Genomic DNA, 25,372 nt, shown 5'->3' with positions numbered 1-25,372 from the left:
TAAACATGAAATAAGGACTTTTCTTTTTTTTATCAGAGTAAATATTGCCAGTTTGAAATTTTTGTTATTCATTACTAAATGATTCCAAATTGTAAAGCCCAATAAAATTAAATTCAAGTTAACTGTTATTGAAATTTCTCAACATGATTTTAAAATGCTATAGTATCTGTGGATGATAATGCATATTTCCAAATTAAAAGCTCATAGTTACATGATCTTAATTTTTAAAAGTAACTTGATATTCATGATTTCATACATAAGCTGTTTTAATAGAAATATATTTTGGTTAGTAAATATATTTTACATTATCAAATCATTCACTAGTTTTCTTTAACCTTATATTGCTAAATCTCTGCTGGTTTCTTTGAAACCTAAATTCTATGTGGTTGGTAGAATGGTTTAATTATATTCCTATAGAATTCATATATGACAAAATGAAACTATCATAATTACAAATCTGGACATAAATAACATTTTCTAATGTTATAGTAAACATTTAACTAATTTGGCAATCTCTGTTTTTTGCAATCTCTAGTTGGGAAATACAACTGAATTTTTCATTTGCTTCAGTTTATTTGGATCACCTAACTAAAAAAATTTCCTCTACTTTTAAAAAATATCCAACATAACTTATTGTCAAATGACAAATAAAATTGTGAAAACAGCAGAATTTTTATCTGAATAAAAACTGAAGTGAAACCCCCTGAAAGAAAAGCAAAGTTTTGTTTCTCCTTTGAAAATTATTACTATTTTTTTACATCTATTTTTAGTGCATTTTTTGTTGTGAACTTTAACATATATACAAACAGTGATAACTTTCAAAGTACGATTTAACAAGTAGTTGGAGAGCAAATTTTCAAGAATGCGATGGGTCACAGTTCTACAAACTTCAGTTATTTCCATCATTGTAAAATATAACATACATATAGAAAGGTGTTAACTTAAATGTACAGCTCAACAAGCAGTAATATAGGTAATTTCAAAAATTGTTATGGTTTACAGTTCCACAGTTTCACTTACATACAAAATAGACTCTGAAAAACACTCTGTGTTGAGGAGAAAATGAGAAAGAGAAGGAAAATAATATCTCAGTTTATTATGAAATGATTTTGCCCTCTGGACCTCCTGAAATGGCCTCAGGGAAGCTGCAGTGTTTCCTGGACCACACTTTGAGAACCACTTGTTTGGGAATATTTTGGGTTTGAAACCTGTGTCCAAGACTATGTGACTTTATGCTGGGGAGAGTTTTATTACACAGAAGATTTGACTTCATGAATCTTTTGGACATTCTTTTCTTCTCTCATAGTTACACATTCACCATGGATGAGCAAAAGATAAGGTTCCTTATCTTTATGATATTAGTTCTTTTAAATTGTATGTAATCTCAATTTAAATTTATGAGATTTGGAATACATTCAGCCTATTTCAAGTGGTGGTAGCCCTATATGTACAAAATCTTCATGATGATAAGTAAGTACATAAATAATATTTGTAAGTTCTAAGCTGATGTTCTTATATGCAAATGTCTTGTGTTCCTTTATAAACGTATTTTAACACCTCATTCATTCTTTTTCTTCTTTAGATCGGGGCACTGTGCAAAAGGTCGTTGTTCTTCCTACAAACAGTTCTGCTAGCAGCGAGCTCATTCTGGAGGAATTGGAAGTCTTCAAGGTTTGAACCTTTATTAGTCTCAGAACATGCATGATAATGGAATTCTTTCATCTTAAAACCACTAGGGAGGACAAAAAAATTGATAAAATATCAAACAAGTGAATGTTATAAATTTTTAGAGTATTAAGCACCAGATAAAATAAGAAATATAGAAAAATATTTTTGTGAAGTTTTTCATTTTTAACGTGTCAAGTTATCTTAACATAAAAGGATTAGGTTTTTTCCAGCTATCATCACTAAGTGAAGTCTTTGGTCATCATTATTTTTAAAAAATGAGTTCTAGTGGTCAAGGTCTAGAAGATTTTGCCATGAAAGGACTTTTATCATTTGCTTCACAAGCCACTGAAACCCCAAAGCTTTTGCATTATTCATTGTTAGATAAACTTTCTCATATTTTTCTAGCCAGGAATTTCAAGAAAAACTGCTTTGTTTTCTCTTGTTTTATTGCTTTCAATTTGAATGTTACTCCAGTTAAACAAGACAAATGTTGTCTCTTTACCAATCAGAACTTTATGTTCTAGCTGCACTTGAGGTCTTATTGTATCATTCTCTTTGTACTTGAATTTTATTAAAAAAAGAAAAGAAAAAAGAAAAGAAAAACAAAACACAACAAATAAGCACACAGAGGGAAGTCCAGTTCTGTTAAGATCCCTCCAGGCCAGGACAGCGTTCCTGTTCTTCACGCATCTGTGAGTTGGTAGGGATGATGTGTGGTGTTACCACAAGCCCTGCTCTCCTTGCAGTGTCAGTCACTGTAGTTCAAGTGGCACCTTTTATCTGCCTTTGAAAGATAGGTAAAACTCAGCCAGAAGAGCTATTAGAATTGCTAAGGAACTTTGAAATGGAATCAATCCTGCTGCAGAGGACTTTTTCTGACTAAACCAATTAAGAAGCAATGGCCCAGGGAGGATAAAAGACCAGAGTCAACCTATGCCTGAGTAAAAGTATCATTTCAGCAGACTACTGCTGGCCCAATAAGCCACTTTACTTAATTGAGTAGGCTTGGATTATATTGACTTATTAATATACATTCTGGTCATATGTATAATCAGGAAACATTGTTAATGGAGTGAGTTTGACACAAATCCAAACATATATGTTATGGAAAGGTTTTTAAAAAATGTGAATTATTCTGATCATGTTCTAACTACTTGTGTGTTGTATGACTTATGCTGGTGTTATCATTATGAAGAATAAACTCTCAGTGGAAAAATAGAGATGGTCATAATGCATGAGGGTGACATCAGTCCAACAGAAAGACCAAAAAAAATGTTCAGCTTTCTTACTGATGCGTGTGCCAGTGATTGATTTGGCTAAGACAAGAGATATACTTAGTGTTTATGTCACATTTCCTGAGGTGAAGTAAAAATAATTGGGTGTGTATGATATACTATGATGTACATGTGAGGAAATAATGAGCTTAAACTGAAACAATTCTTTAGCTAAGTGTCACTTGATATACTACAGAAAAATCAATGTGACTTTTAAAAACCAGGCTCTTTCTTTTTATAGAGTACAGGACCATAATCTTTTCTTTTAATCCACTATTCATAATAGTTTCTGAAAGTAAGTCCAGCTTCCTAAACTTGACTTGAATTGGAAGCACAACTATTAGTGATTGCCTTACTGAATATAAGTTGCAACACTTTTTTTTGTGCATTTCTAAGACAAGGTCAGAAAGTATTGCTATTGAGAATTAGAGACAGCACCATTCTCTTTTGAAATGATTGTAAATTTATGCAACTTTAGAGAGCAAAATAATTGAGGGTACAGTAAGATTTTGAGAGCTCATTCCCACTTTGGTTACTCAAATATAAATTCATGGATCTTCATCAGGTTATCAAAAAATCTAACTTTTAATATTTCAAAAGAGCTAATAGCATTAAAGAAATAAATTTATGAATAGAGTGACTTTCAAAATGGATACTATTTCAGAAAATGTTCAGGTTCTTTCACTAATTCACATTTCTCAAAAGAAGACCCATCCTACAAATATTTATTTTTATCCAACAAAAAGAATTAATACATATGGTTCAGGCTAATACATCTTTCCAAAACAATGAAAGTGTCTTATGCAATGTGCTTGTGTTGTGCAGGAATAAGCTGGGATGCCATTCCATTGCCTCTACACCCAAGTCTAAATGCTGAATTATTGATTGGACTCAATAGTCCAACATAAATTTTTTCCAATTTTCTGTTCTGTTCTTTTCTTACTGCTTTCTTTTTCATCTAATCATTCCCCTGGCCTTGTTTACTACTAATCACTACAACAACTTAGAACCGAGCCAGGTGATCAAGATCAACAAGTGAGGGGCAAAGGCATGATTGAGGTGGGGCAAGAACACTCATATGTTTGGACTTAGAGCAATCCAGGAGAGAGGAAGGAGATGGAGAAGAAAGAAGTCTTAGTGTTGTGACATTAAAGTTTACCTGCTATTGTTCTTGTAGGTCCACATGAATGATTTTCCAACTAGACCAAATAAGAAGGCCTTATCCTTAATGAAGTAAACTTGTGCTGATATAGATAGATGGATGGATGGTTAGATAGATAGATAGATAGATAGATTAGGCAACCAGCCTAGACAAGCACTGCTTCTCCAAGAAGTCAGAGCAATAGACCTTTATACCTCTGTACAGAAGTCTTGGGAAATTACTGACCTAGAGAAATATAAGTATAGAAATGTAACAAATTATCAACTGGGAAACAAATACCACTGATACTTTCCTAGTAGTTTAGAGCACTATGGGGAAGAAATGGTCTTATAGCGCTTAACTAATATATTGAATAACAATTTTATGTCCATCTGTTTTATGTCCACAAATTTTATGTCCAGCCTTTTCATAGTGTATATCATTGGTTCTATTGAAAAACGGGTTCTGTATTTCAGTGACTGGGGGAAAATATCGAAACACATCACATTAGCAAATTGCAGAGTCCCATCTTTAGAAATTCAAATTAATGGAAACATTTGAAGAAAAATCTCTTCTGAATTTTTTCATCTTTTCTAATGCCTATGTTGACAGATATGCTATTGCTGCTTTCTTTTTTTTTTTTTTTTTTTTTTTTGGTTTAGGTATAGACCTGTGTAGCAAATTCATCCTTAGTTCCAACAGAGGAAATTCACTTTATAGATAAATATAGATAACTTTTGAAAGTATGTGTGCATATAGAGAGAAATATTTATTCTTTGAATAATAACAGAAAACAGAAAACTTTTTGAATGCAAAATACTTTTTAAGGATTATTTGAGAAATTAATGTGATGTTTTTCTAATCTTTCAGAATCATGTTCCCATAACAACAATGAAAATTTCATCCAAAAAGGTAAAAAAAACTACCCCCTTTTTATTATCTTCATATGCTGAAAGGTTTTGCTATTATGGAAATATGTAACTGTAATTTCTGAAAAATTAGTTTCAAATTAGCCAAGAAATCAGCAGTTTAAAGTATATGACAAAATCACCTTTGATTTTGGTGTAAAACTTACCAGATATTGGTGGAAGACTAAATAGGTTTATTTGTATATAAAAGTGCATCAGAGAAGAACATATGAACAGCAAGATATTCCAACATTTTGTATATCTGATATTCTCAAATATTACAGTACATGAAGCCAACCAAAATAAAAATAATCTTTCTAAAGGAAGAATTTAGCGTAATGTTTGGGCTATGATAATATCGCAAACATTCTCAGGGGTTTGGAATGAGTAATCAATCCTTTCTTTAGTTCCTGCTACTGTCACATGTTTGAAATGTACAATGCATTCTTTCCTGATTATTTTTTAAGGAAATACTATTTCCTAGGGTTTATACTTGTCATTAAAAAATATCTTAATATCTCAACTCTAAGCCATATCAGGGTTCAGAATTTGCAGAAGAAATATTTGACTATAACCAAAAAAAATGCATTATCTTTTATTCTAATTTGGGCCTGCACATGAAAATATATAGTGATCATAGAAAAGAAAAGCCTGATTCCAATCCTTGTATGTGCGAAGCACGCTCCCCTCCAGCCCCCAAATGCATTATCTGTGAAACAAAAATTCTAAGAGGTGGTATGAAGTTAAAATGAAATAGGCTTCTGAGTGGGAATGACATCATTTGAATCTGAATTTGGCCATAAATTATGGGCAAATCATTAATTTGTCTGACCTAAGTTTCTGCATCTGCAAGGTAATGCCTTTCTCACAAACAAGTTCATATTTATAGTATAATATAATACAAATATATATTATATATAATATCCTTAAAAATTGAGTAAAATAAAGTAGTTCCTTGGTAAGTGCTGACTGTAAGAAGCTGAGATTTATTTTTCTTGGAATACAGAATAAAGGTTTTTTTTGTGTTAGAACAACTGATTACATAATTTTAGTGTTCTTCCTTGTATATGGTCTGTATAGGGAGCCTTATATTCCTTTCATTTGACTAAACTTTATAAAGCAAAATAAATAAGGAACAACAGAGTTAAAGGTCTCATCTGTAAAAATGTTTGTATGGTGCGCAACAGACATTTTCCCAAGTAATAAGAAGCTATTCGTCATTTTTGCCTAATGTCCTAGGGAGCTGATCCCAAGTCAGAATTGTCTTTGAAATCAGCAGGGAAGCCGTTTGTTTCAAGTAGTCTGATAGAAGGAGAAAATATAAGAGCAAAATTCAAAATGGGCACAAAGCCATTTGGGTGGTGTAATAGTCCTGCATACAATTACAAGTTTCAAATTATTTGTAGTTTGCATGCATTCCGTAAAATCAAAATATTCCACACACACACATGTGCAAACACACCCAGGAAAATTGAGTATTGAATCTGTTTTCAACACCAGCATCCTATGTTGTAGTTCATTAAAAAAGTTTCATTAAACCAATTAGATTTGGGATAACTTAATTATTTGACTTCCTTTAATTCATTTGCACCAATGAATTTCTTTTTCATTGTGAGTAGACTACAGATTATTAATGGCATCATGGTATATGTATTTAAATACCGTAAATTTAGGGCCTTTCCTTGTGCCAAACTACTTCATTGTCCACTTTGAGATCCTTTATTCTGCGATTTGTTCTTTCACTCTATATATCCAGAAAACAATTTGGATTAACAATGAAAGATAATTTTTGGAAGGAAACTAACTATATCCTTTTCTCATATAAATTCATTTCCTTAAAATATTTTAATAAACCTGATACAGTCTGCTGTATTTTTCACAAATTTGTTCAATAAACACTTATTTCAAATATCCCTAAAGAAATTGTTGTCAAAATATGCAGTTATGAACATCTCTATCATTTTCAGGACAATTTCTGTAAAATAATTTGATCTGAATAAAATAATTATTGCATATTAGATATAATAAAGTCAGACGCTATTTAGGTATTGATTTGTATTGTAAATTTATAGATTGATAGTTCATTAATTGATAGTTTGTTTTACTACTATTGATTAACACTCATTGAGCTCTTATAGTTTGAGCCAGGGTCTATTCTAAGCATTTTGTATGGAGTTAGCAGTTACATTTAGTCCACACAATAACTCTAGAGGGCAGATGCAATAGTATCCCAATTTTACCAGTGAAGAAGCTGAGTTTCAGAAAAGTTACACAGCAAATTAGTGGCTGAGCTGAGATTTTATTCCAGGAAGTCTGCCTTCAGATTCTGTTGGACCAATGGTGCATCCCATAGATTATAAATTTTATATGGATTTTAGTGTGTATGTGCTCATGCACACATATATTCAAGATCCAGTAGTGCTAATTAAAATGAATCACCTTGGAGGTTCTGTGCTAATATGGATTTTATATTAGTGGTTCTTTGGAAAATAAGGAGTGTCTATTAGAAACTCATTCCTTCGCTCCTGAGAATCACTGTATATTTAGCTAAAGTAACTAGAGTAAAATCATAAGCTCTGAACGCCCTACAAATGAAGGAGGCTGAGATCCTTATTTGTGACTTCTTAGTGTGATGAAGACCACTGGATCATGCAGAAATTTTAAGACATGTCTAAAAATAAACACTGATATTCCTTTAAATAATTAAAGGCGTTTTCATGTGTAATACGTTACTTTCAAAGGCATGCGGCAAAAATGTTTGTTTTCAGTTTATCTAGCACTTATTGTCAACTATTTGTTTCTTCTAAACCTAAAAGTGCCTTTTATTTTAGAGCCCTCTTTTTCAAATTTGCAAGACGATATGTTGCCAGACTTGAAGAATAAGAAAGTTGGCTTGCACTTTGCTAAGAGATAGTATTCAGAGAAAAAATAAAGCATCATAATTTAAATCTGTAATATATTAGCTTAAACCTGAAATAGAGAACAATGAATACCAATGACTAAAACACATTACTGTTCTATGGGATGCTCTGAGTTTTTCGTTTTTTGTGTGTGTTTATTTTTAGTGCAGGAAATTGGTAATGTTATAGGCAAATTAAAGCAGAAAAATTCTATTTATTTTGGTGCTATACTCTTCTGTTCTTTATTTTGAAAAGGATCCAAGGATTTGTGGGCATATATTATAATGTGTTCCTCCTGACAGTCTTCTTTTAACTTCCACATCTGAAGTGAATAATCATCCTTCCTTTAATAGCAACAGTTGTATGTGAGCTCCAATGAAGGGATTTCCCAAGTATCTCTACATCGCTGCCACATCTACGGCACAGCCTGTGCTGACTGCTGCCTGGCGAGGGATCCTTACTGCGCCTGGGATGGCCATTCTTGCTCTAGGTTCTACCCAACTGGGAAGCGGTGAGTACTAAATATTCAGCTGAAAATTAAAATTGATGTCACCGGACAATATGGCAGTGTTGCACATCACTGGAATCATTTTAATTGTGGTATTCTTTAAAAATACCACTAATAGTAGTACTTTGTTTAGCACCATATATGGTCTTTGAATGAAGAGAATAGTTATGCTTTATAACTTAAGATATTCAAGGATATGTTAATTGCAACTACAGTACTTTGCAAAGATTCCTTTTCCCCTTAAAGGCTCCTCTGCACCACTTCCCAACCCATCAAATATTTACAGTGGCCCTTAGGGTATTTTATGCCACATTCACTAATCGATGCCTTTTTTGTTTTACCTGTTCTTGGCATATACTTAAATCCTACTTTCTTGACGTTTTCCTGGGCTGCATATCTGTTGGCAAATGCCTGTCCTGGTTCAGGTTATAGGAGCCTCGCTCCAGGATTGGCATCCTGATTTAATTTCAAACTTTAAGATCATGCTTTGCCCCTTAGAAGGACGAATGCATGATTACTGGTTATGTTAAAAGAGAAAAGACAGTCTGAAGTAGGTTGCCTGTTATACAAGCAGAGACTTAAGTAGAATATTCTGCTTCAAGTTGGTAGTGAGTCCCAACAGAGAAATTGATTGTAGAACAAAGAATATGCAGAATTCAGCATCAGCCAAAGCTGTGGCTATTTTCAGTCAAGATGGATGACAGGACCCAACACCTGTAAATTAGGGTCAGTGAAGTGGAAGCAAATAGGGCCAATCATGAGCACCAAAAAATCTTTCAAGCAAACCATTGTACTGATAGTGTTTTACAGGTCTTTTATTTTATGTCACAGATACAAGCTTTTAGATTCTTGACAGATTAAAAAACCTTACCGCTTTTGCTTATTAAGATCATTGTGTTCCTTTATCCGTTAGTTCAAGGAATACTTTTTAAGGGACAGATATTTGCCAAGAAGTGTTCTAGAAGCTAAGCATATAGCAATGAATAGTTACAACAACAAGATGACAGAGCTCCCTGCCCTCAAGGAGAGTAAATTCTAGAGGAGGAAGACAGATGGTCAATACATAAGGAAAACCACTAGCATTTCAAATAACAATAAGAGCTGTGAGTTTTAAAAAAGCACAAGATGGAGACAGATCATGTGGGAAGCAGGGTGTTTTAATGTTAAATGTTTAGGGAAGGCCTGAGTGAGGATGTGACATTCGAACAAGGACTTGAACATGATGAGGAATGGCACCAAGGCATCATCTGGGGGCAGAGAGACCAGCAGTCCTTACATCTGCAATGTGCCTGAATTGTTCAAAGAACAGCACCCCTGCTAATGAGGCTATACTGGAATTAGAAGAAAAAAGGGTAGTAATAAATGAGATCAGAAGACTAGCTCATGTAGGACTTTGTAAATCATTGTAAGGCTTTTATTTAGAGTAAGATGGAAAACTACCAAGGCATTTTAAGCACACAAGTGATTTTATTTGACTTTTGGTTTGTAAAGGTCACCACTCTGATTGTATCTGGCTGAGATTACAGTTCTGTAGTAGAGAGGGGGTTGGGTTGGGGGCAGAGGAGGCAGAAGTTTTAAGATGAGCCAGGAGGCTATTATATGATCCATGTGAGAAACAATGGTGGCTTGTACTGGATGATGGAGGTGGAGGTGGTGAGAAATGATATGATTCTGGATAGAGCTCACAGAATCTGCTGGGGGATATGATGTTGGACATTAGAGAAACAGAGGAGTTAAAGACAATCCAAGGTCTTGGAACTAAGCATTTGAAAATATGTAGATACCATTTCCTAAAAAGGAGGAAGACTGTGGAAGGAGCAGATTTGGTGGGGAGAAGCATGAGTTAAGTTGATGGTGCATTTTAAATAGTCAAATGGGGATGCTGAGTAGGCTTCTGAAATATGAATCAAGAGCCCAGGGGTAGCCTTCCTGGATAATTTGAGAGTCTTCTGTATTAAAGGTGTGGGATGGGAAAAGAACTTCTTTTTCAACCAGAGTCTTTAACATCTGTGTACAAAGACCCTTTGTTGCCTCATGTCATTTTAGGGTTTAACCAGGAGGTCCATGTCCTCCTTTGATTTCCACATAAGAATTTATTGACTTCATTACTCTGACATCATCTTCGTTGTAATGGGCTGGGGGTCTGAACCCAGACACAAAGAGAAAAGGAAGTTAATTCCAAATGCGATCAAACAAAAAATGAATTTTGTAGCCACTTTTGTTATTTTTCAACCAGATTGTTTTTCATTTTCATATAAGATAACATCAGTATTTGAAAATTATTACCGTAACTATTTGTAAGGTGATACTTTTTCTGGTAAGAAGCTCTAGAAATTGGCATCAAGACTTGGAACACAGTCTTCTATTGAGTAACCAGATTTAGTGCTAAACAAAGCTGAAACACTACGCTTTCCAAGAAACACCTCTGAACTGGAGACCAAAAAGTGAATTTTACCATAGTTCTATGGGTATACCAGCCTCCTATATAATGTGCAGGGATTGGAGGTCATTACTCCTTTTCTGCAAAACTGTCAACACTTAGCCTTGACCAGCAAGCATTTTTATTTAATAAAGAACATTTTTCAAGCAAAATTCTATACTATATATAGACTGTAATTGCATAGCTGAGATTTTTTGCATTTTAGAAGTTACTGCTGAAATATGAATTGGCTCATTTTCCTATGTGTTCTCTCACCATTATGATCCCAGTTATCATTTTGAGATGTGTGCTGAAATATACATTCTGTATTGTCATCCTAACACCACAAATAATGACCTTAACCACTTCCTTCTTAATAAGTGAACAACTAAAACTATCTTTCAAGTCTTTAATGTTTCAATATCATGCTTGATATTAAACCAGGCATCATGGATTGAGAAGGAAAGTTGTAGCAATTAGATAGCTATCTTGATTATCTCTAGAAGCGTCTTAATATTGCATAGTCAGAAAATACAATAGTATTTAAGAGATCTCTTGGCCTACACATATTCTTACTTGGCTAGCATATTGGAAGTTTTGCTGAAAATATCTATGCTATTTAAATTCTCCAAATCATTCCCAAATTTAATTAAGCACATACTTATAATGAATATAATATAGTGAATATATAGGAAATGTGGTGCATATACTTATAGTGAATGCTTCTAGTGTTTGCTGAATGAATTAGCCATTTCCTAAATTCCCATGTGCAGTATTTATTTCCTTTAGAGATTAAATGATAATAACGAAAATGATCATTTGGAGTATTTTTCACATTTTCTTTAATAGTGTTTACTTACCTGATTTTATTCTAATCACACTTTCTATATAAATATAACACAAAGATCGTTAGAGAATTTCATAGGAATGAAAAGTGAAAATATGCATTTTGCATGGAAACAGAGACGCGATTATACTTGGAAATAAATGAGAGTCCATATTTTGACAGAACAGAGCTATGAAATACCATTGGCTCAGTAGTTTCTCTTTTTTATAAGCAGTTTGTTCATAGTAAACAATACAATCTTATTTTTTTCTCTCCACTCTCTCTGGTATCCAAAATATTTGTACATTTGTTTCAATTTAGTCTCCAGTTTTATTTTTCCTGAATTCAGACATGTAGTTGGAAATTTTATTTTAAGACAAGATAATCACTTCAATCTTTAGGTAAATACTTGTTTTTGATACCAGAGGAAAATAATTTCATTGTTTGCCCGAAGGAGTAGACTGTAATGGAGGAAATCATTGGCTATTAGAGGCAAATCCCAAATCCTAGAAGCAATATAATATTACTCAGCCTATCGGCATGCTTTGGGGATGCTATATGGATACCTCAAAGGGAAAATATGCACACAAAGGCTCAGACGGCCGCTTTGCTGATCTCATCATTTAAGCCAAGCCATGATAACTTTTTCTATATTTGAATGTCTGAAAGCTGTATGATGCTATGAATTCAGATTGCCCGACTTGAAGATTTGTGTACATAAGTGGATCATTACCGAATGCTAATCACAGGACAATAAATTCAACCTTCTGGAGTGATATTGCTTATTTAGAAGGCCCAAAATAATCAGTTCAGCCATAAAAACTCTTACATTGTACTCATATAATATATCTCAATATATTATTTTTGCAGTAAATGATGCTGTGACTTCAAATTATAGGAAATGCAATGCAGTAAAAAACTGATACAAGAACTATTCTGGCATATAGCATTAATCACATTTCCTGAAAGAAGTGTGACTAACGATTCTACTATTTTTTATGTGTGTGTTGTTATGTAGAAATATATAATTAAGAATCATGTTCCTTTTTGGAAATGGAATACTTAAATAGTCTGTAATATTATGCACATGGGCACATTTCCATAAACAGATGTGTATAGTCCATCTTATAAATAAAGGATTAATTATTTGCTGTTATGTTAAAATGAATTTTTCCCATTACAAATGACTTGGAGATTAATTTTAATTTATGAATTTAATAACCATGGTGTGATTATAGTATTTTCTATTCTTCATGCTGAATTCTTTTATTTCTTTTGAAGGATAAGAATATGAAGAGACACATAACAATTAACCCAATTAAGTAATATGTTCATTCATATTTGCTTTTCAGCATTGACAGTAAAAATTCAATTTACCCCTGTGCCCCCAAAATTTAGAGAGTATTGCCTTCATTCTCTTTTAGAGCAATTTCATATCCATGGTGCATTGCTAAGAAGATTTCAGCTGCTCTATTTTGATTTGTTATACTATAATACAGTTGAAACTAAAATATTTAGTGAATCTAAACCTCAGGAAATTAAATGTGCATGCAAATAATGTAAAATTATTACTTAAGTAATTAACGTAAATGATTACTAACTTACAATGAATTTAACTGAATTTTGAAATGCTTAAGCTAGTAATGATAAAATTAAATGCACTGAGAGAACTTTGATTGCCTCCTGGATAAACTTTAAAAAAATCCTTGAGGAATATTTGGGGGACAACTAGGGGAGATTTTAATGTAGATCGTGTAGTATGTGAAACTACAGAATCAGTATTAAGATCTTTAGTGTGACAATGGTATTGCTTTTATGTAGGGAAATGACTTATTCTTAGAAGATACATGTTAAACGTTTTAAGGATGAGGTATCATCATGCCAGAAACTTATTTTCTGACAACTTTGATATATGTGCACATGCAGTACATACATGATATATACTTATATGTGATAAAGAAATAAAATAAATGTGGTAAAATACAACAATTGGTGAATCCAGGTATACAAGTGTTTATTCTACTCATATATCAACTTCTCTGTAGTCTTGAAGTTTCTCAAAATGTAAAGTTGGGGGAAATGCTTATTCTAGTACATGAACAATTTGCTCAACTTTATATTAAACTTTCACATTCTATCTCTATGTCTCTTTTTTCAGAAAAGTTTTAACATGTCCAGAGAATGTTAGAAAGTATTGTATTTTGTAAGATAAATGTTTATTTAATAAGAAGGAAAATGCTAGTGAATTTGTATTTTGGAGGTTATAATTTTAGAATATTTTGGATTAATGACAAAAATAAAATTAAAAATGTGTGCTCTTGATTATGGAATACAGCATTTTCCTAGAACACATATATATAATAGGAGGTTCACAGCTGTTCCATTACAACTGGCATTTGGGAAGGGACTGAATTATTCAGATTGAAAACAAAGGATAAAAACCCATCTTATCATTGAAACATAGACTGAGAAATGGCAAATAGCCAGGTCAGATAATCAGTTCTCTTTTCTTTAATATTGAAAGCTTAGTTAATCAAAAGTTGTGAAATAAAAACCAGTCTTTTAATTAGTCCTATCATTGGCCATGTTATTCTAAATCACTTTTATGTAATCCCGCAATTATAGGAGGAGCCGAAGACAAGATGTGAGACATGGAAATCCATTGACTCAATGCAGAGGATTTAATCTAAAAGGTATTAAAAGCTAGCAATGGTCAAACTTGATAAAAAGAATATCAATGCACCATTTCATATTTCAGTAAGGGCATCACATTAGATACAACTCTTATTCTAAAGAAAGATTCAATATTAAAATACTTGACATTCTTGTGTAGTAATTAAAAAGTGAAATGCCATTTGCATGAATACTGAGAATTGTGAAAAACAAATGTCTGGGCACATAGATACCTTCATATATTAGTTGGTAGGTCTTTCATACAGATAGTACTTATAGACTTCCTTAGCTTCTAGTGAATTGATATTGAAAAAAAAATGTGGTTTTTTGTTCACTTTTGTAGAAGAGTAAAATGGTTTTACAGTTATTGCTTTTGACAATCCTGCCTTCGTCTGACAACTAATTTAATCCTATTCTTCTCATCCTGACATGGAAACACTAGGTTATTATACTTTCCTCACCCTCTCCCCACCCCACCCCACCAACCACAAGTATCTGCTGATAGACCTTCCCCCTGGCTCACTAAGGTGCTACACAGATGCTGAGATTCCTGTTTCTAATTTTTTCATGCATGGACTTTGCTTTAGTCAAGAATGATGTTCTCATTACTAATTACACCTAAGGAACAAATTAAGACAGGTTTTGCTTAGTTGTTCCCAGACTTACAATCAAGAGACTAAATCCAGATTACCGTTTTCTGTTTACTGATTGTTTTACAAATGTGTTTCATTTCCCATTAATAGTACTAGTAGTCACAGTGGTAGGAATAGTGGTAGTAGAAATCACAGCAAGCAAATATTGATGCCAACTCTGTGTCAGAACCTGAGCTAAATGGTCTTTTATGGATTATTTCACTTAATGTCAAGAAATTGTACTAAAATGGAGTCTATTATTATGCCTGTTTTACAAATGAGGATTCTGTCCATGCTATTGTAAAGTCTAAATGCTTTACCTAATTTAATACTTTCTCTGAGGAACTTGTGTGGAAAATATTATATTCCATGTTCTAGAGTTTAGTAAAAATAAGGCTCAGAGAGATCAAGTTACTTGCCTGAGGTCACACAGCTAGTTGTGGTGAAGTCAGAATTCTACCCTAGGAAACTGATTCTGAAGACTGTGTTTGCAACCACTACAGCTCACTACAGCTACACCTTGCTTTCTGGCTTTTCCTAAACTTCTTAGTTTCATCTATACTGCATTGGGTTAGGTAAACCTAGTTTCAAATATTGACCTGGCTCTTACTAGCTCTTGAACTGGGATAAGTTATTTAAATTTTCTGAGCCTCAGTTTCCTCACCTGTGAAGTAGGGAATTACTTGACTCGCAAGGATGCTGTAATAATTAAATGTTCAAAGGGATATTAAGTATAATCCTTGCCTGGAGTAATTCTTGAATAAACATTGCTTCCTTTATATCTTCCCTCCTCTTTAGATTAAGCAAGGCAGGTAAACAATGTAATAGTTCGTCTGTTAAATGATTATCTCTGCCGTTTGCCAGCTACCATAATTGATCACAATTTTATTGAGAAATAAACATTCATATTCTACTTTTTCTTTTTTCTCTCTCTCTCTCTCCCATCTCCCCCCACCCCCTTATCCTTTTGTTTTTGCATTTCAGCATATAGAAATGCAGCTGAAATTGTTCAGTATGGAGTAAAAAATAACACCACTTTCCTTGAGTGCAGCCCCAAGTCTCCGCAGGCATCTATCAAGTGGTTGTTACAGAAAGACAAAGACAGGAGGAAAGAGGTGAGTAACGCAGCACAGCAGCAATCACTCTGGGCTTTGCAGAGAATGTTAAATCACTGCTGGTCAGTGAGGTTCAGTTGAAGCGAAAAAGGAACTTCCTTTGTGTCAAAGGCATAGTGCCTCCATCTTTAAAATCATTTATCCTTAGGGTTGATGGGTTAAGTAGAAACCCTCTCTGCCTGCCCACGCCTCTAACATGGTTATTGGAATGAGAGCTTGGTCTCTAAGAGTATGGCATTGATGCAAGGGGTATTTGTAAAAGAAACAAGATGTGTGCAAATCCAGAAGCCAAGTTCTCACACAACAGCATCTTTGTGTGATTCATGAGGTAAAAGAGGCTTAGGAAAAAAAACGTTCAATTTTCCTCAGCAATAATTTAGATTAAACTATAACCTTCATGGCAAAGAGCATTTTTCTCTTGTGTTGTAATATATTTCCATTACTCTATTATTCATAACTCTTGAGTTTCAGTTTGGTGATATAGAATCGTTATTTATCGGCCATTGCCTTTATTTAGTGATAGAGCAAAAAAATGGCCTAGGTTTTAAGTAAAAGGACATTTATGCTAACCTTTGACTGATTAAAAAGAGCTATTTTTAAAGAGCAACATAAAATGGCATGGGGTGATGTATTATAATGAATTATGTATTATTATAATGAATGATGTATTATAATGAATTCCGTAATATTGATGTTGCATTGCCCTGAAAAATGAAGAAAAAATATATATAAAGTCTGCCTCCAGGGTAGTCTAAAATGTTGTCCTATTAGCAGTGCAATATAAAGTCTGATGAAACAAAGGGGAAAATAGATACTTATATATTTGTGTGTATTCTGTTGTGGACAATTTTGGTGCTACATATTAAGTTCATTAAGGCTATGTAGAATGGATGTGGTCTTAAGCTATAAGAACACAGAACCTACACCAAAGCTACTGAAATAAATGTTGGCTCCATATGAGGAAATACTTTCTTTCAGTCCTGCCGGTCCAAAGTTGTTATAAGCTGTTGAGGTATTGTGGGCCCCCAGTCATAGGAGCATTAAACTATATAGGCCAATGACATTTGCATACAAGATATCGGTATCTGGAGGAAAAATAAGCTCAGTGGACTTCAAGGCCCTTCTTGCCCAGAATTCTATGATTCTATAAAAAAATTCTTTGAATAAATCATTATTTATTTGGGACCTATATTCTTTGGTACAAAATCTGCCATCAAAGAAGTCTTTTAAAATTTCTCCAGTCTAATTAGTTTTAAATTATTTGAAATAGATGTGGATTATAGTAATACTTGTCTTACAAATTAACTTAGAGTAGAAGCCATAATTGTGTGATGATGATCATCACGCAGAAGTGGAATTCTGAAACCAGGACAATACTGTAGAACACATGGACATGAACAGTCTTTTTTAGGAGAAAGTCTGTATGTATGCATATGAATTAGGCATGCAAAGCACAAATAGAGATTATTTAACAAGGATAAAATATTTTTTTCTTACTCAGCAGAAAATTCAATAGAAATAAGTGAACATCATTTATATGACAAAATTTAAAGTAAATAAATATATACAGGCTTGAATACATACCACAGAAATTAATAATGAAATTACAAATAGAATATTTTATGACTTTAGTCTCTCTTGTGGTATTCTTAATTTTCTCTTTCAGGATGATCAAGAATGTGTAGCCTCAATTATTACTATGTTTAGTTTATCTCCAATCTCAAAACATAATATTTAAATTTAAAATTATGATCAATTAGCACAATTATAAAAATTCATTTTGATTAAGTTTAAGCAGAGCACAATCCTTTTTACTCTTATTTTATGTATTTTACTCTTACTAAATTTATCCTGATTTGTCCTTAGTAACATAGGCAGGCATACACTTACTTCTCATACTACTTATAAATACATTTTTTAAATTGTTTTCCTTCTTTTTTAATTAGAGAAGTTGTGGGTTACAGACAATCAGGCATAAAATGCAGGATTCCCATAAACCATCCTGTTATTAACACTTTGTGTTGGTGTGGACCATTTGTTACAATTGATGAAAGCACATTTTTATTATTGTTTTATTAACTATAGTCCCTGGTTTAACTTAGGGTCCCTTGTTTGCATTGTGCAGTTCCACACATTTATTTTAAATTTTATTCTAGTGCCGTAACGTTTCCTCTTTTAGCTATGTCCTAATGTATAATTCAGTGCTGTTCATTATGTTCACATTGTTGTGCTACCATCTCTGCCACCCATTACCAAAATTTTCCATCATCCCAATAGAAACTCGGTACATTTTAAGCCCCAACTCCCTATTCCCTACTCCCACCCTGTCTTGTGGTAGCCTGTACTCTAGATTCCAATTCTATACGAGTTTGCTTATTCTAATTATTTCATATCAGTGAGATAATACGGTATCTGTCCTTTTCTGTCTGTATTGTTTCACTCAACATGATGTCTTCAAGGTTCATCCGTGGTGTATAACTAGTTCATAATGAACAGCTTAAAGTGAAAACTAAAAGCCCTCATCTACTTATACTTATTCCTACAACACTTATTCCTACTTGGCAGAGTATAAAGCTACCAAGAGTTGTTATATATTCACTTGTTATATATCCCCCAAATATTTTCCATGATTTTACAAGTATCGGGGGGAGGATAAAAAGAGAAAGGAAAATTATTTGTGTAATAAAACAAAACTGTATCTATATCCATGTCTACACCTTTACTTGTAAAAGCATGGTAAAAACACATACACACAAACGTTTCCATATCAATACATATGGAGCTATTTCACTTTTCTTGCCTGCATAATTTTCTGTTATATGGAATGTACCATACATTTTTAGTCTACTAGTTAGATTGTTTCCATGTTTTTGCTCTTATCAAAAACATATAAACAATATGTGCATACTTTTTAGAGTATATCTTCTACATCATTTCCAATAAGTGAAACTGACGTCAAATATTACACATTATAAGGAAATTATTAAAATGGCCTACAAAATCTTTTTTAAATTTTGCACAAATAGTAACAGCTTTCTTTTCTTTCATTTCTGAATGCATTGCAACATTATCTAAATTATTTTGAGTGATATTTTAACTTAAAAACTTTAATAAACTAACCTCAAAACTGCACTGTATCTTGGTCCTTAAATTCTCTTAATGCGTTTCTCTCTTTTTCAGTTTCAGTTCTTCTCTCTCTCTTTCAAACAGCATACTTGCCTTTCTTTGCCTTAGTGTATGAGTTACATTTTTCTCTAAGACAATATATCTTTTCTTTGGATTTCATTAATAATAAAAGATCTATTAGTACAGGGCTTTATTATTCAGAAAGAAATTTAAGATTCATTAACTTCTTTTGGTTTTGTTCAAATTCTTCTTTCCTCAGTGAAAAGGTATATATTTCAAGGAACTTCTCACCACTTAGCTTTTCTGGCTGTTCATTGGCAATACCATGGCTGGAACAGTGAGGAGTGTGCCTTTAAAGCATTTAGCTAATGCTCTGCGACTGATATTTTTTCTAGTATAAAACTATACAGTAACTAAATATTAACCATAGTTTCAGCAAATGATATTTTTCCAGTATAAACTTATAAAGTAATTAACTATTAACCATAGATTTTATTACTTTTCCTTGGAAAGTAAGACCACTCAGAAGAACACCATACAAGACAATGACATTCCAGCTTATTCTTAGTCATTCTTTGGTGTAGGAAAAATTAGAAAAGACCCTGGTAATGTTCAAAATTCTGCCTCTGCTTATATAACTTTTATTTAGGGAGAGGCAATACTTTGAACATTATCAAGGGCCTTTTACAATATTCATTCATTCATTGAAAGGAGTTAGAATTAAATCCTTTATTTGTGGTTTCCTATTTTTAGCAAATAAGTGAGTATTTTTGTTAAAATAAAAGACAAAAGCTCCAGGATTAAGCAGATATTTTAAATTATCTATGAATTTCATTTATATATATAGACTGTGATTCACATTCCAAAAGCAACCAAAACTTTGTGTTTATCCATTTGTGGAGAAGCTACTTCTATCAGAAAGCTGCTTTTGCCTTTAAGAATGATAGCTTCATCCTCTCTTTAATTGATTCAGTACCCTGAGACAAGATCTCCCAGGTGAAAAAAGGCAATGGAACTGCCCAAAATCTGTATCCATTGAGAGGGAAGCTAATTCATACTCAATGCTTTTACCAAATTTGTGAGAGTCAACAGTACTCTATATATATCATATCTACTTAGAAGATATAGAGTGGGGTTTTCAGGACTTTGATGTGTCTCTCTCCTAGGTCAAACTGAATGAACGAATCATAGCCACTGCACAGGGTCTCCTGATCCGCTCTGTTCAGCATGCTGACCAAGGACTGTATCACTGCATTGCAACAGAAAACACCTTCAAGCAGACCATAGCCAAGATCAACTTCAAAGTGTTAGATTCAGAAATGGTTGCTGTTGTGACAGATAAATGGTCTCCATGGACCTGGGCCAGCTCTGTGAGGGCTTTACCCTTCCACCCAAAGGACATCATAGGGGCCTTCAGCCACTCAGAAATGCAGATGATTAATCAATACTGCAAAGACACGCGACAGCAAAATCAACAGGTAGAAGAATCCCAAAAAATGAGAGGGGACTATGGCAAGTTAAAGGCTCTCATCAACAGCCGTAAAAGTAGAAATAGAAGGAATCAGTTGCCAGAATGATAATATTTTCCTGTGTGGGGCTTATACTTCCAGTAACAAATAGCCTGTCAATGATCAAAGTTTGAGCAAAGAATCTTGTGGTTTACCCATGGGAAATTCCTGAGCAAGGTGTTTAGTGGTTACTTCTAAAATGAATTTTACATGAACTGAAATAAGCATGCATTTTCTTGTATGATATTGACTAGCCCTAGACATGTCATGGTCCTCATGGTGCATATAAATATTTAACTTAACCAGATTTTATTTATGTCTTTATTTGCCTTTTCTTCCAAATCAGTAAGGTGGCTACAAAACTAGAATTGTTACCTCCCTCAATTGAATGAGGGCCATAACTTTGTGGTCTTCTTTCCCTGCTCTAGGGGTTTAGATTTCTAATTGCCATTGATTTAATATGTGAAAACAAATGCCAAGTTCACAACTTTCACATAATAAAAGTTGTATAAATACATGCAGCAGAGCAGCTGTCAAAAGAAATGTAGAAATAGGTAAAAGACAGGGATGAAGGCATTGAAAGTTGTATAAAAACGTGATTGATTCATAAAGAGAAAATAATGAGTTTATGTGCTTCTAGTGAAATATGCCATTGGTTATTTTTAAAGATTGTAATAGGTGTCAGTTGCTGATACCTGTCACATTGATCTTTGTTTCCTTATTTAAGGAAGATGAAATAACCTACACCATAAAGATCTTTGATGAGAGTTATATTGGTGAAGCATTTGCATTTATATTCTTATGTTATTATTTTCCAAACAGAGGCCCTTTCTTTTTTTGGAAGTTATTTAAGTTATTCTAGACTCAGAGAATATAATCTTATCCTGTTTAATTGATTACTATTTTTGACCTGATTTTCTAGTCTTTCTGCTAAGTTAGACAATATAAGAAGAAAAGTTTTTGAAGTATCAAACTTCTGTACGAGGGTGAAACCATCACGAAGAACAAAAAGAAAAGAATATCAAAGGAGATGCCACTTTATTAAGAGGAATTTATTATAAATGTGGTTAGTTTTCAACTTCAATAATTAAGTTCAATGTTAGCTATTTTTAACAACCTCAGCTATCATATCGATTTTTAAACCAACATTTTAGCTTTTTTTATGATCCTTTGTGTGTGACAGAGAGGTGTCCCTTATGTTGAATTATTTTAAAATCCAATATGAACAAAAATAGTTGTTCTTTCTAAAGAATATTGGTGCACTATGTGCACTGGTATATAGACATAGATATATACAAATGTGGAAAGTTTTATGATGAATACAATCAATTATCTTCTGTTTGGTTGGAAAATTTTATTAGAATAATTTAATACTGAATTATTTTACTCCAAATAAAAATTAAATGGAAGCTATATGAAAAAAAAAAAACACTTTTCCTCCTATTCTTATGTTTCTTTTAAAAATACAACATTCGCCTTTTCATTTAAATTACTTTTAAGACACTCTCATGTTTCCAGGTGAAAACAGAAACTGCCTCACATACCTAATCAAAATCTAGTATAAAATTTTATTTGTAATCAACAATCCATGAAGAAGGTAATCAAGTTAGCTGTACCATCTTTTTAAGTACTGTAGTATGAGGCTTCAAGGATTAAAATCAGTGTTAAAATGAATGTAATAATTGCTCAAAATCTAAGAATATGATTTATTATTTAAGTAGTGATAAATTATGACATTTTAAGAGGAGGCCTCAATGTGACAAAAACAGCAGTTAAAGTATACAACATAAAGAACACCAAACTTCATTTTAAAAAGAAAAGCCTCTTGTTCCGATGTGTCTGACTCTAAAATAATGTCTAAAGCAGCTTATTATACAAATGCTTAACGGTTGTAATTAAACTTCTCTTTCTCCTCTTCTACGTGTACATATGGAAATGCATGTGAATGTAAAGCCAAAACCATTTTCTGTGTTATGGCCAATCTATTGTATGTACAGAGTTGAAAGTAAGATTATTTTAAGAGACAGAATTTAGGGTAAACTACACAGATCCCCTTGCTTCATGTAAACCCAGACATACAGACAATAAGGGTGTTTAGTTTTGTAATATTATTTGTGCTATTTAATAATTCTATTTTGAGCATTATTAAATTGTATATACTTTTATTACTTTTCTTTTAAAAATATAGAAATCCTTCTTGAACATTAATTGCCAAATGTAAAGGAAATTTTCTTTCTCAAAAACTTGGTTAATGTATACTGAATGTGGGTGGTTGATTGGTTTTGTTTTGTGTAGTTTGATAATTTGATGACTTAATATGTTTCTCATTTGTACTGTACATAAAATTTCCTAGAAATGCACTTTTTTTCAAAGTGTAGGTTTGTGGATAGATTTTAGCATGATGAAACTGTCACTACAGTGAATGTTCACTCTGTGTAAGAAAACAAACTAAATGTAGTTGGCACATTAATATTTAATTGAATATTGAAGATTTCATTTGCCTGGAAGAATAAAACAAACATGTTGAATTCTCCACAGATGTCTTTAACTGTTCTTTTAAATACAGAATTACATTGCTGGATGACATGATAGAATTCAATGAATTCTTATAATTGTTTTTTGTCTTTTTTAAGTTAAATTAATTTATTTAACCATTTTAGAGTAATACATATAGACAGTTCAAATTTTAAAATTTCCGGAAGAGTACATGTGGAAAACTCTCCTTTTATCATTATCTTTCATTTATCTGAGTACCAACCGAAGACAAATCCAATATCAGTTTCCTGTGCTTTGAAAACATTTTCTACTTGTGGAAGCAAATACGTATTTGTTTTCCTCCCAGCATTGTTCATCCACTCATACCTGTAGACAGTTATTCAAACTATTTTGCATCTACATTGGGAAAGAAGTGTATTTTTGTAATGTATGGGTTTGGGGACAGACTGCTTGGCTTTGAATCCAAGTTCACTGTCTTACCTTGGAAAATTTAAGGAACTTCTCTCTGCCTTAGTTCATTGTACAAGTTCATACCAGTAAAGTGTTAGAACAAAACACACTATATAGTATTATCATATCATAATTATTAAACAAATGTCTTAATATTTCCTTATTTAGAAAGTGACGGTTAGACCAGAAGGCAATTTTTGTTGTGTTCTATGTCAGGTTAAAATAGCAATGATCCAGACTGGGGAAATTTCAATAAGTGGACCAGCTATTACCCTACCAAGTACACTAAGGCTTTATAAAAGTAAGGAGAAAGAAGTCACATGTTAAGTTAAATCAGAATTCTGGTAATATATTTGAACAACAGAAATATTGAAGCTTTCTTTTGTCTACCTCTGGGCTTTCAATTTCTAGTAACAGGAGGTAAGAAAAACAACAAAAATTAAAAGTTGTCTCAACAGTTCTTCCAACCTGATGATTCTGTACTACTTTCTAATCTCCCCATTATTTCTCAGTATCCTTCTAGCCTAATATTTCAACTTAACTTTAGTTTTTAAAACCAAATCCTCTTAAATGCATGTCTGATGTTTATGTCTACTACGTATGTGACAAATTTCAAGAAAAAGGTATCAGTTTCCTTTATCTATTCTAACTACCTAAAGTTAAGAAAGACATTGCAACTTAGTTTTGTAATTGTGAAAGAGCTAAAGCCTAGATGAGGAATTAAGCAAAGTAAATAGAAAAATGAAATAAAATACTTTACCAGAAACATCGCAAATGTCATTGAATTCTATGCATAATGGCAAAACTGTGGAAGACCAGTGTGGAAAATGACCTTTTTTCCTGACATTGTTTTTCTCAACAGTTTATCCCACCATCCTTTAATCCAACATTTTTTTATACGAGAATGTAACCCCTTATGCAAAATCAAATCCAAGAGCACAAATTCTACGTATGTACCAATTGGTAACTCCACTGTCAAAAACATTTTTTCTCCATAAGGAGCCTATGGGATATATTTCAACTGTTGTGGCTTCATATAATATTACCCTCATAGTGCACAGGCATTGAGAGCTGGAAAAACTAGCCCCAGGGTAAGAAAACAGTGTCTTCATTCCAGTGTCTCTATTGTATGTGTCTGTTCACTTCATAAAATAACACTTTCCACAGAGTTTGAACTGTGTGTTTCTCAGGGCTATTATGTTGTCATGCTTGAGTGTCACATACATAAAGTACTATTAAAGGATGATATTATAAAAACATTTTAGAGTTGTTTAACCTATTTAAGGATACCTCTCCATCCCCAAGTACAAAAGCAGGTTGAATTCTATTCCTTAACTTTTTTCTCTGGATTATTTATATTTAAAGAAAAATGCCATCTGAAGGATTTTAGGAGATAATAAACACTAATTTCAGCAATTCATAATGGACATATTATGGAATTAATATGAAAATAAAAGTCATCCCTATTGTTTACCTGGGTATTTTTTCAATGTTCATATAATCCTTTGGCTCATAAGGAGGTATAGAGAGATGAAAGCAATTTTCTACTTTCTTAGGTTTTTTCATAATCGGTTATTTCCACAATTACATGTAGGAAAAGGAAGTTTTATGTTTTATTTTTCTCAAAATGTTTTTGTGGTAAATTATGGTCATCTTCCCTTCTCCACTATGTCATGGCTAATCAAACACAGAAGTCAGACCTTTAAAGTATCTTCTCTTGCGTCGATG

General features: G+C 32.9%; 1 protein-coding gene across 1 annotated transcript in view; it reads left to right on the top strand.

Moving 5' to 3' along the window:
* The window catches only part of SEMA3C (semaphorin 3C), a 170,400-nt gene extending 147,167 nt beyond the window's left edge, over positions 1-23,233 (top strand). Inside the window, exons 13-18 of the mRNA XM_037836521.1 lie at positions 1,583-1,671; positions 4,954-4,995; positions 8,245-8,402; positions 14,270-14,337; positions 15,934-16,064; positions 20,357-23,233. Of these exons, the coding sequence (XP_037692449.1) occupies positions 1,583-1,671; positions 4,954-4,995; positions 8,245-8,402; positions 14,270-14,337; positions 15,934-16,064; positions 20,357-20,767 (899 nt within the window). The 3' untranslated portion in view covers positions 20,768-23,233. The remainder of the gene's footprint in view (positions 1-1,582; positions 1,672-4,953; positions 4,996-8,244; positions 8,403-14,269; positions 14,338-15,933; positions 16,065-20,356) is intronic.
* Positions 23,234-25,372: the final 2,139 nt, after the last annotated feature.

The sequence above is a fragment of the Choloepus didactylus genome, chromosome 5 (assembly GCF_015220235.1).
Source record: "Choloepus didactylus isolate mChoDid1 chromosome 5, mChoDid1.pri, whole genome shotgun sequence".
Lineage (NCBI taxonomy): Eukaryota > Metazoa > Chordata > Mammalia > Pilosa > Megalonychidae > Choloepus > Choloepus didactylus.
This window is presented reverse-complemented; position numbering and strand designations above follow the sequence as displayed.